Raw genomic sequence first — 12,633 nt, 5'->3', positions numbered from 1 at the left:
GAAAACACCTGTAGAGTTTCTCAGGAATATTGTTAATATACTAGTGATTGATATCAGTAATTGATAGAGATATTTGTTCTGTATAGTACAACTAGAATTTGGAAGATTATTGTCATGAGTTACGCAAAACAATATATAAAGCTTGTCTTGTCAGTTTACCTATAATGATGACAGAAGCTGGTCTTCTGCTACAATTATTTTTAATACATCTTTAATATATCATACTTGTAAATTAGTACCACTGATCTTGAGAAAGTGTAATTTGTAAAGTCTCTTGTAAAAAATTAAAATTTTATGTCTGGTACTGTGATGCTCGATTTTAGTTGCAGAAAGTTCAAGCTGGATTGTAACCCCATCATTGCATTAATTTGCACACTCCATGGCAAAGCTGCCTCATTCAGAGCTCTGTCTAAACCTGCTTTGCCATCTGACCACTTAACAGAGTGCCTGGCAGGGTGAAGGCTTTTCTCTGTCTGATTGTGCACAGGCAGCTGTAATGCCTCATCTGCGGAAAGGGGTTTTAATGTGGAATCAATGCACAGTTACTGAGGAAAGCTACTTGTGCAATTAAGAGGGAAGTAGATGGCCTATGGGAATTTTGAAAAAAATATAAAGAAGGAGGAATGTCAATTAGCCTGCCCCTGCTGCTGGTTACTGCTGAATTAAAACAAAGCTCTATATTTGAGCTAAGGTTCATTCCTGTTAAACCCAGATCAGAGCTTTCTAGGCTGTATCAAGCAAAGGCAACCATCAACATAAGAGACTAGTAATTTCTTTATAATTTTTTTGCAGTGAGAACACATATGTGAGTAAGCTAATAAGCTCTGAGTTACTGTGTTTTGTGCAATAGTTCTGAGGCAGTCAGCATGCTTGTCTCTCTAATTGTCACTTGCACTTCCCCATATGGTACAATATGTCAAAGTCTGCATTTTGAATACTGTATGTTTTCGATGTAGATGCAATATCATTCCTCCGGTCTTTTTTAAAGAGTAACTTCTAAAATAAGTCAACAACTGTAATTGTTCCTCAGTATACCGGCATTTATTTTCATTTTTTCTTTTTTCCCCTAGGCAAAACCGAAGCTCATAGAACCAATAGACTATGAAAATGTCATAGTTCAGAGGAAAACACAGATTTTGAATGATCCTCTACGTGAGATGCTACTGTTCCCTTATGATGACTTTCAGGTAATTTATTCCACCCTGGTTTTTTGTTGTGGGGTTTTTTCGGTTTTTTTGGGGTTTTTTTTGCTGCAGATTTTTAGCAGTATTAGTCGTGAGGTGATAACTTCCTATTTCTTTGTTTCTTAACTCTCTTTAGCTTCAAAAATCCCCACGGAGTCTTTGCCAGGAGTCCCATTACCCTGCTCAATTAATTCTTTTAGGTACAGAAGAAATAGCACAATTTCCTCATCTGTCCAGATTGTAATATCTGCAAGTCAGCAGTTTTACTGCCTTTTGAAGTAGATGATCAGTCACTTGTAGATATTCCCCTCCCTTTCCGATGTGGGAAATTATGTGATGTTGGTTTAAAAAAAGCATCTGCTTTCTTAATTCTTAAACTGATTTTTTTTCCCCCCCATTCTTAGTAGTGAAGGACATGAACCTGTTCAAATGCAGTCTGCTACTCTTAGCTGCATGGTCCCAGCTAAAACTGTGTTCTGGCAAAATACCCGTTACATAACAGTTTTGACTCCATTAAGCCAGACTTAACCAAACTTTGTGATAATATTGTTATACTTTTAAAAATGACCATGTTTGTCTAAATAAGTAGTTTACTTAAGTACACTTAAAAAAAATATTTTTCTTGTATATCTAGTTAGGAAAACTACCAAGTATCTTAGAGACTGGAGTTGGAGTAAATAGTGAGGATGGTCTCTTGTCCGCATGCCCGTACCTGCAATCAAAATGTCTGTATTTGAAAAGTGTGTAGACATCTGAACAGTCTGTAAATTAATTTTAGTCAGCCAACTAGCTGAAGCTGAGTTTGTTTACCATGGGGAAAGTTGATGATGAGTTGGTGTATTTCTACAGAAGGATATCTGAAGTCCTATAAATTACTCATTGAATTTTTAATGAATTCTCTCTAGCCTATTAAAGCATTTACCTGAATGCAGCTGGACTCTGTTTTTAAGTACAGTCTGAAGGCTTCTTTTTCACTGATTCTTAGATGAATAACTCTACTTGTAGTCTTCCCACTCTGAGCTAAAAAATTAGGGTTTTGGGAAGGTACAGTTATTTAGAGAATAATTTGGGCTTCATGTGTTCTCAGCCACACGTGAAAGTTTATAGGATGGAAGTAAGACTTCTTGAAAAGGAAGTTGTACTGATACAAGTTTTCAAATACTGAATCACTCAGGATGATACCCTACACCAGGTGTTGGCTTTGGGACTGAAAAGCACGAATAGGCTACGCCACCAAAATCCCCTTCTGTAGTGTGTCTCTTCAGTATCACTGGTCAAGAGGAATCCATGTTACTTCTGCTAAGTGTGCTCTTACCTGATTGACTAGTTCACTTATCAAGGTCATTCCGGTGAACAGCTCTGAATTATCAATGGAGAAGAAACAAACCTATTAAGAGTATCCTCAGGCATTTTGTCTGAGCAGTCTGGGGTATGTCTGAAGTGTTTAACTGCTATTTCTAGTGACCTTCTGCAATTCTTATCCTCAGGCCTGTATGAATGAAGCTAGTCCATAGTTCTCAGTCTCATCCTTCAAAAGGAGTGACTGAATTTTGTCATAAATTGTAATGTCTTTTGTCATCCTTTGTTTGGATTCTGTGATCAGATTTTCATCAAGGCAGTCATTAAAGTGTGTGTTACATCAGAAGATTTCCTTCAAGTAGTCACAATTTTGGAACATAGTCAGTTTTTCTGTTTCTTTATCCCTCGTCAATATAATATCTGAACAACTTTTCTGGGTTTCCTCTATAGAGTTTTTGGTAAGAGTCTCATTTTATACGTGATTTAGATGAAGACTGGTTTGTACTATCAAACTGCATTATCAAACTTTTATTTTCTTGGAAGACTTGCTGGCACAAACTTAATCCAAATATTTTTACTGTACACATGACTCTTCAGTACTACTTTGATCTATCTAGCTTGTTTTCAACAACACAAAGCATTTAAATGTGTCATTCAATGTATTAAGAAAATATTCCCAAGTCAGAGAACAGAAAACCCTTATTATTTTTATTTTTAAGTTAAACCTTTTAACCCTGTTCAGTTTTCCATAGCCATATTTACAGGTTTGAAATCATGAGTCATTATATAGTTGCCAGTATCATTTGAATCATGGCATATTTTCTATGTTTGTCATTCAGCTTCGGATATATTTTTTTAATTCTTCTTTCTTAACTTGCGGCTGTCACTCAGTGTGTGGGCAGCTCTTGGGTAAGCTGTGGCTCAAGTGTTTGATGCTGGCCTCATCTCCCTCAAGATGAATTTAAAATAGTGAGCTAGAGCATTTAGAACTACCTGTAAACGTACTTAGAACTGTTTATAGGTGGAAACGCCTACCATTGTCTAGAAACCTGTTCAAGCTATTTCCTTTTAGAGCATTCAGTTTTTATCTTTCAAAGTTCTTCCTCACACTTAAGTTAAATTGATTACAATCTAGAAAGGCCTTGCCTGGAAAGGAAGCCCAGCAGTGTTAATTTATAATGACATTAAGAGTAAGGCTATTTTGTTCAGCATGGCCCTAGAACTAACACTTAAAATGGCACACAAAATACTTAGCTTTCAGTACTAGATATCACTTCTATAATTCTTGGAAAATTACAGAAGCAGCATATTTTCAAAGAAGCACCACTAATGATACCACCTTTGAATTTCTGTTAAGGTTTAAATTATTTAGAGAGAAATTGGAAAGAAATATTTGTGCTTGATTTGGATTTTTTTTTTTCAGGTAGTGCAGTTAGATAACTGAAATTTAATTTAATAGATGTGAGAAGCTAGATATTAAAGGAGAACTGATAGGAATTTTTAGTCCCTATCAGAAATTAAAACTTGCACAGCAACTGGCATTTTTGGATGGCATATAGCTTTCTTCTCCTCTTCCTCCTGATGAAAATTATTTGTCTAGTGAGGGAAAGGGGACAAAAAACAACAGTAATTCACCTTTTTCTGTTCAGAAGTGACTGTTCTCTAAGCATGCTGTCAGAAGTAGCTCTAAGCTCAAACAACTACCAAAGAAACATTTGAGCAAGGATGGAGCAGAAAATGCTCCAGTCTTGGAAAACTTTGAAGTTTGAAGGATTGTTCTTCAGCCAGCTATCTGCTTACAGGAACCTTTCCAGATTTCCACTTAACTGCATTTGCCATTGTCCCAATTGTGGTTAGCTGAGGTTATGAAACATGGTTTCTCTCTTTTTATATATGTTTGGGAGCAGTTCATTTACTTTTCAGAAGAACAGGATTTCTGTTCTGCTTTGTGCAGAGCTTCAAATAAAAAAAGAATAGATTTGTAATTTTTTCTTTCAAGTTTTTTTTTTCTTCATGATATTACATCTAAATAATAGCAAGATTTGCTTTTCTGTAATTACCAGAAGAGCTCTTAATCAGCAATTTCATCTCCATATATTGGGTCTTTTTCAATTTACCATTTGAAGATTTTTCAGCTGCTTTTCACAAGCTCAAGCTCTGAGTTTTCCACACTGAATTCAGTTATCAGGTTATTCCCTACTTTGTTCTCAACAAATTTGTAGGGGCAGTCATGTTGTGTTTGGAGACATTGTTTTGCTGTTGGCATCACTGAATTTCTGAGTAAGTGGGGTATCTAAACTTGCAGTACCTTCAAGCTTTGTAGCCTGTTCATTTCTAGCTGCACTTTTGTCCTCGTTTTCATTATGGTGCCTATATAATGTGTTTGTTAATTATGGTGATAGAACAACCACTTTTCTGCTGCCCATTGGAACATCTCTATTAATGTTCTTGCTACTCACAGTCACAATGCTGCTAGTTCTTCGAGGCTATACCTCTTCTAGCTTCTTAGTGGGAAGAGTAATCTTGTCTTGGAGTGACAAATCTGCTTCATAACACTGAATGACCATATCCATTGGATACTCTTGTATCCAAGTTTGTGCCTCTTCATGGCTTGTTGTAAATTTCTCACCCAAATTTCAGTAATTTTCTCAATAATTAAATGGCTTAGTAACTAAATAGTATTAGTTTAAAACAGACCACCTTCATGGTGGTGGTGGTCACATTAAAGTCATATGCTCAGTGACTGCAAAATTGGTGATGTTTATGTTAACTGCACAGTGGGTAAATTATTTAAAGAAACCTTAACCCAAAGCAGTACTAAGTGTGTACTTGGCAGTAAGTCACCCTTTATCTAAATACCTTTTATTTTCTTTTAAAATAGCTAACTTTTGAGTGCTACCTCAATTTTTAAAGGAAATCATAGAACCATAGAAGTGTTTTGGTTGGAAGCGACCTTAAAGATCTTGTTCCAACCCCCTGCCACGGGCAGGAACACCTTTCACTAGACCAGGTTGCTCAGAGCCCCATTCAACCTGGTCTTGAACATCTCCAGGGAAGGAGCATCCACAGCTTGTTAAATTTAAACCTGCCTTCTTTCAGTTTGAATCCATTCCCCCTTGCCTGTCAAATAATCCAAATACAGGCTAAATTTGCTTGTAGCAAATAAAATGTTGGTGCATTTCTACCCATATTAAATTTGTCTTTGCAAAGTTATTGCAGTGTTATTTTGAAGGCATTTTGGTGCTTGGCTTAGACGTTGTTTCACCTTTGTTATTTTTGGGTTTGAGCCATATGGATTTAACATACTTTCACTTAAAGCTCTTAGCTTTTATTTAATGCGAGCTAAGTACTTCTGAAAATAGATGTTATGCCAACTTTGCAGAAGTAAAACTAAATCCAGGTCATTCTATGAGAAGGCACATCTTCAATAGAGGAAAAGCAAAAAAATATCCAAGTAGTGTCCTCATTTTAGGAAGCACAAAATTTAGCCAACTGTTCTAAATCAATTTATATTGGAAATTACTTTATAATACAGGTTCTGACACTTCCCATACAAAGGATCTGACACTTCCCATATAAAGGTTGTCACCTCTGACACATGGTTGTTTTAAGGTCAGGATCTCACATACAGCTTGCCATCTTTTCCACTGAATCTTTTAGGACAATTTCTGTCTCTGCATCTTGAGCATGAGCCTCCGTGGTAACAGCCTCACTGGCAAATGCAACTTTGGGACAGAAAGAATGAATATCCATTGCAGTCTGCACTCCTTGTTCACGATCCATGTTCCATCAGGTGTTGAGTAGCAAGTACTCCTTGGTTGACATGGTGAAATGTTCTTGCTGCTATGGTCTGTTCTGAAACCTCAACACGTCCTAAATCCCTGGGACTCAATCAGAAAGTTGTGTCAGTAAAAGAGCCTGTTAAGTGCGTGCCTCAGTAAGTGTGTGTGAATCCTGGCTCGTGTTAAAAGTGGCCTTCCTTAGTTTTGACAGCAGAGTCATTGAGAGGGTTTTTAAATTTTCTTTGAGAACATGAGACAAATGCTTTGTAATTCCTGATGCTGCCATAAATCAAATGATCACTCAAACCCAGAGGGATGAAAAGTTTCACTTCCATGGACTAGTTCAGCCAATGTAGTTGTGAACGAAGTTTGTCGAGAAGACAATCCTTCCTTCCTAAATTTTCTTTTGGAATATAATTTCTATTTATGTGCATGCTTGCTTTTAAAATGTTGTGGTGTTGCTTAAATAATTATTTTTAGGAATTTTCTCTAAGTCACAATACCTCACTCATTGCATTTCCTGGCTCTTTGATGCACTACTGCAGCTGATGGATGAGCTGAGAAGGATGTAGGTGCATTAAGACAATTAGGAATATGAGCAAAATTGACAAGTCAGATTCTTCTGTTTTGTCACTGATATTGATACAGTACTAAGATAAAAATCTTTTTATGTGTGAACAACTAGAAAAAAGCCCTTACTGTTGTATTGATAGTTGTGTAGCAGCATAACAGCAGCAGACGTTTTAAAAGTATGTTTACCTAATTCAATTTCACCAAATTATGCTACAGTGTTAAAATTTGATTGATGAGGTCATGAATTTCCCATGAAAAGTGCCTGGTAAGATGCCACCTTAGTCTCTGGTTTTTCTTAAAATAATGGTTTTTTAGGAAAGTACAGTATAACTGTATGCTTGTAGAAAATAGATAAATACTGCATGTATTTATGTATTTTATAAAGTATAAATATTTATATATTATATAAAATATAAATAATTTCTCATCAAATATCGGACTAATGCATTGGAATAGTATCTAGACATTCTGGCCTTTAGCTCTTAAGGTAGTTTAATACTCTTAATAGAAGTTTTTATTTCCATAGCTTGTGAAAACAAATACTTAATATGGTTTGAAGCTATTTCTAGAATTAAGATAACTTCATTTTTAAAAGCAATTAGCATATACATGTATATCTTCTTGCAGTTTTGTTTTTTTGGTTTTTAACTGTAGTCTGCAAGATTTATTGGTCCCATGAAATATTTTGGGGTTTGTGGTATTTGCTTTTAGTACCTCCTTACTTCTCCTACCCAAGCAGTTGGCATTGTCGCTTTTTAGTGCTCTGATCTAGATGAATGACTTGACCATGACTACGGGATGGTTTTTTTCCCCTTACAATATTCACTGTAGTTGAATATTTGTACTTCAAATACCCTCCCCAGTTAATGGAGTGAGGCTTTGGTAATGACCAAGATAATCACCTTGTGGATCAGACTCTCAGCAGAGATAAGATAATGTACTTATCTTTCTTTTTCAACATAACATGTGGAGCTTTTTCTTGTCACATTTTTATCTGATCCTTCCTGGATGTGTGGAGTACAGCTAACAGGTGAGGGACCACAACCCCCTTCCAGGCCCTGGCTGTGTAAACCCTCTTGTTCACCTTTGATGGCTTAAGCTATGAGATTCCTTTCCACATAGTGCAAAACAAGTTCTATTGCTGTGTGGTTATTTTCATTTGTGGTCCAGAAGATTTTGATAAGTTTTCATTTTTTTTCATTTACAAATGTAAACTATGCTAAGGCTTACTTCAGCACAGGTCCGAGAAGCAGAATTTCATGGTCACAGAGAGATTTCCTGCTCTCTGGCAGCCTTTTTATGCCTCCCTGAATTCTGGCATAGGATAGGAATAAGTTCTGACTTAGTAGGTTGAAGTGTATGTATACTTCAGAGATCCACACCTTCTCTCTAAACCTGAAGTTAAACAGTGCTAGTCTCATTTTTTGTCACTTGAGATCTGCAGTTGAACTACTCTTTTATTTTGGTGTGGTTTTATTACCGTCCTTGAATAATAGTTTTTATGTGTAGTAATAACTACCTTAATGTCTATCTTCAAAATGTTGGAGTTATGTTGTCATCGTGGAATTTTTTTTTACTAGTATTTTCTTCCCCATGTTGACAATATAGTGGAATAAACTGTCCTATGGCATCTATTTCTCACTGGTTCCAGTCTTGCCCTTATTGTGAAAGAAGGAACACATTTGCTTGAATGAAAGGAAATTCTCCCTAACTGGCTATTCTGAAACAGCATGTTCATAGGATGTTTTCTGCTGAGCTTTTTCTTCATTATAGCGGTATAACTGAGTGTGACCATAATGTGTCATCTTCCCTTTAATTGCAAGCTTCATTAATTGCTTTTGTTGTTTATCAGACAGCATTATTGCAGCGGCAGAGTCGATACATTCGTTCAACAGTTCCTGAAAATGCAGAGAAGGAAGCTCAGAGCCTGTTTGTAACTGAGGTAATACTGAAATTGCATGTGACTGTGTAATAACAGTATTATACCTGACTTGTTTTTCTTCTCCTTCATTTACCATTTAAAACAAACAGAAAAATAGGCCCTGGAAAAAGAATTAAATATTTATTGCCATTTACTTGTCAATTATTTCAAGGCAAAATTTCCAGGAAAACCTAGTATTTTTTCCATTCGTGGCTGTAAAAGAAGTGTAACAGGATAGCTTTTAATTATTTTGTTTGCATGATTGGCTTTTGCAGATGGTTCTCCCCCACCTTCATTATGCTTTTGGCTTTTCCAGATGAACGTGGGTGATTTCAGTACAATATTGGATCCACTGGTAAATCTGGAATTAATCATTGTGACTTGTTTTTTTCTGATAAAGTGTCTCACACCAGCCATTCTTACTTTGTTCATAATAGTCTTGTACAGATTGCTGGAACAGAACTGTAACACTGGTGGAGGCCAAAATTCATTATGACTGTTCAACTTGTACGTTATATGTAGAAGAAGCATCCTCAATCCTGAAGTTTCTCAGAACTGTTTGCTTATTTTGGCATTCTTTTGGTTTTGTGAGGTCACTCTTCATTTATTGTCTTGTTGAAGCTTTTAAGGAATTAAAGGTTTAATTGTTTTTCCTTTTTTTTTTTTTTGTATTATCTCCTGGTTTTCTACTGATCTGCTTTAAGGTGATATTTTAACATCTGAAGCAAGTAAATGTCTGTTGTAACGCCAATAAAACTGAAGGAGTTCCAGATAGCTGAATCTATATCAAAGTGATTTATTCACACTGATACATACCCTTAATACCTAACCTCAATGTTGGGGTCCCTCCCCTGCCGTGTAGCCCTGGGAGAGGGGCCCTGAGGGCACAGACACGGGGCTTCTCTGTCCCTGCTCAGCCTCGTTCCCATGGGTTGGTTTGTGTTCCCTGCGCGGGCAGAAGGACCCTTGGTCCCGTGACTGGAACAGTTCCTCAGCAGAGCCCCGGCCATGCGGCTGGAGAAATAAACATCTCTGAAACAGCTAGCAAGAATCTGTCTGTCCATATATATTTCCTTTCCACGGGACTCCTGGTTTGATATATGCGTGTTGCAGGATCCCCACTGCAACAACCACTGCAACACCTCAACATTTCTGAGATAAATTTGAAGAGAATAGACTAGAGGAGGGAGGAGTGTTAGAGGTAATTCATGAAGTTTAATGAGTTTCTGCAGAAACAATTGCTTGGCAAGTATTAAACTCGTGTTTTGAAGTATGAAGAAAATATTTGCGATTTATTGGATGCTGTGTTTGCGTATGTGTAGGTTTATTGTGTAACATAAAATTTTGCATGGAATGGTTTCCGTCAACAGATTTTGTCAGTTTTATGTTACTTTGTTCAAAGCCAAGATAAATCAGTACTTTTATGTTGTAACAATATGGGTGGAGTAAAATGGTATTTCCTGTGATCTAGATCAGAACCTAATGACATAATTGCTTTTCAACCTCTGCAAGCATGTAGTTTAAATTTAAGTATTAATTTAATTGCACTGGAAGTATACATTCAAGGAAGAGATGTTTTTTGTTTTCTGTATCAGTATGTGCAAAATTGAATATTCTATTTTAATAAGGTGTCTATTTTTGTCCTGAGTTGTCTAAGGGCTCAGTCATGTTTTCAGCTTCAGCTGAGTTTTCTAAAGGCTTGGCCATGTTTTCAGCTACGGCAAAATACTGCTCTAACATTTTGGATGACTGAAAATGCTGAGTGCATTCACCATTTTCTGGTTTTATTAAATACATGTCTAGCAGATGATAACATTCCACTAAAACGTATAACTTGTTCCAAAAAGCTATATTGCATTAGATCATTGCAAAAGAAAGGAAGTGTACAGAATTTTCAGAGATTGACATGTAACCATAGTAGTTCATAAACAGACATATCTTAAGAGGTTTTCTTGTGCTGGGTCCAATGAATGCCTTTAATCCTCTTCCAGTAAATATTGATACTTGGTTTTCATTACAACAGTGCATCAAAACCTACAATTCAGACTGGCATATTGTTAACTACAGATATGAAGATTACTCAGGAGAGTTTCGGCAGCTTCCAAAGTAAGTATGTTATTTAGTGGTATGGTAAATTGAAATTGTGAAGGAACTTTGCATTTAATACAGACTTACTTATTACAGAAGTATATTATTACAAGTAATATGTAAACTGAAATATGCCTTATCAATGTTTAACGGTCAGTAGAGATGATAAAGATTTGTTGGATGGAGTTGATGAATGTATAAAATCATGTTAAACCATTTTCTGGAAAGGTACTGTAATAACATTGCCTTATTATCAGGCAAGTCAAAACAAGACATTGTATCATTGACAACGTGAACTTAAGAATGTTAACTAAAACAGGCTAGTGTTTAGATGAACCTAAAATGATAATATCCTGTTTTCGTAGCTTCAAAGGCAGCTTTTGGAACTTGCTTTGGGAGCTTGGGGAACAGAACCTAACTGAGATGGTTAGAGCAGGTTTTCATAGGATGATTCAAAGTAAAAGCTTAGTCTACATCTGTTGCAAACTTTCTAAACCATCTGCTAGAGAAATGTTTTCCAACTTTTTCAAAATTTTCTAGGAAGAGTATAGAGATTAAAACCTTAACTTAGAATGTCTGAGAGTAGCTAAATACTCTGAATACCCCAACTGGAAGATCTATGTCTTCCCTAACTACTCTCCTGCATCTATCAGTTAAGAAATAGTTACCTTTCCCTGTGAAAAGTTCTGATCTACTCACAGGTTTTGTATAAGTCAGTACCTGGTTTTTTACTTGCCCTGAGCAGAAATCACAATAGGAATTTAAATAAATGCATTGTCCTGCAAGGAGCCAGTGGTTGCAGGTATGAATTCTTACTCATAAGATACTCAGAGTGCAGTGAATGAGAAGGCATTTGTTCTCTTCAGTTACACACTAGGATAGTGACAAGCAGAACAAAAGGAACACAGTGGGCAGATGTACAAATGAGGAAAATTGCATTCTAAGGAATAGAGTTAATGAAAAATACATGCTTTTACTTAGTTATTCTTATGTTTTTTTCCTCTTCAGTAGGAAAAGAACATCTTAATTTTTGCATCAATAAAATAGGTAACTAATCACAAAATTCCTAGTACTTCAGAAGCTTTTTCTTTTGTAGTAAGGGGACAAAGCCAGACAAGCTTCCCGTTCATTTATATGAAGTGGATGAAGAAGCAGACAAAGATGAGGTGAGATAATAGTAATTCCTTACTTTCTTTTATCTTCATTAAAGAATGTTGGGTGTGTAAGAGGTTGTGAGTTTCGTTGGTTGTGAGTTTGGTTAAGTGTTGATGTCAGTACATGAGAGCAGAGATTAGCTTGAACCACCTGATGGGGAAACAAATTAGTTATTTTACCCATCTCCTTTCAAATAACCTTGTTCTCTGGAGATCTGTCATGTGAGTTAGAAAAAGTTTTGACAGATAATAAAATTGAAGTTTTAATACTTGGTGACATATAATCCTTCAGCTGTCATAAAATCTGTTTTATACTGTGTCTATGTAGACAGGTTTCCAGAGAGAAATGTTTCATGCAGTTTAATCATGGAACTGAGTAAAACCATAGGTGAATCTGTTCCAACATGACAGCACACAGACTTCAGCATGCATGACAGTGTAGCATGCAGTGTGAGCTAAAATTAGTTCATCACAAATTTGAGTATAGGATCAGACTTGAAGAGCTATCATGGAAACCAAAGCTTAAAAAATTGACTAAAACTGCAAGGTATTTTCTCTTGTGCCATTGACTTAGGGAAAGGAGAGATGTACAGCCTCAAGGAATTTTCAAGTGTATTTCAAATGCCAAATAC

At 36.2% G+C, this 12,633-nt stretch overlaps 1 protein-coding gene across 22 annotated transcripts in view; it reads left to right on the top strand.

Annotated features, from left to right (window-relative positions):
• The window catches only part of DOCK9 (dedicator of cytokinesis 9), a 117,173-nt gene that overhangs the window by 38,489 nt on the left and 66,051 nt on the right, over positions 1-12,633 (top strand). For all 22 annotated transcript variants that reach the window (XM_048295862.1, XM_048295858.1, XM_048295856.1 and 19 more), the window contains exons 2-5: positions 1,071-1,187; positions 8,691-8,780; positions 10,783-10,865; positions 11,944-12,013. In XM_048295862.1, the coding sequence (XP_048151819.1) occupies positions 1,071-1,187; positions 8,691-8,780; positions 10,783-10,865; positions 11,944-12,013 (360 nt within the window). The remainder of the gene's footprint in view (positions 1-1,070; positions 1,188-8,690; positions 8,781-10,782; positions 10,866-11,943; positions 12,014-12,633) is intronic.

This window comes from Corvus hawaiiensis, chromosome 2, assembly GCF_020740725.1.
Source record: "Corvus hawaiiensis isolate bCorHaw1 chromosome 2, bCorHaw1.pri.cur, whole genome shotgun sequence".
In the NCBI taxonomy this organism is placed as follows: Eukaryota; Metazoa; Chordata; class Aves; order Passeriformes; family Corvidae; genus Corvus; species Corvus hawaiiensis.
This window is presented reverse-complemented; position numbering and strand designations above follow the sequence as displayed.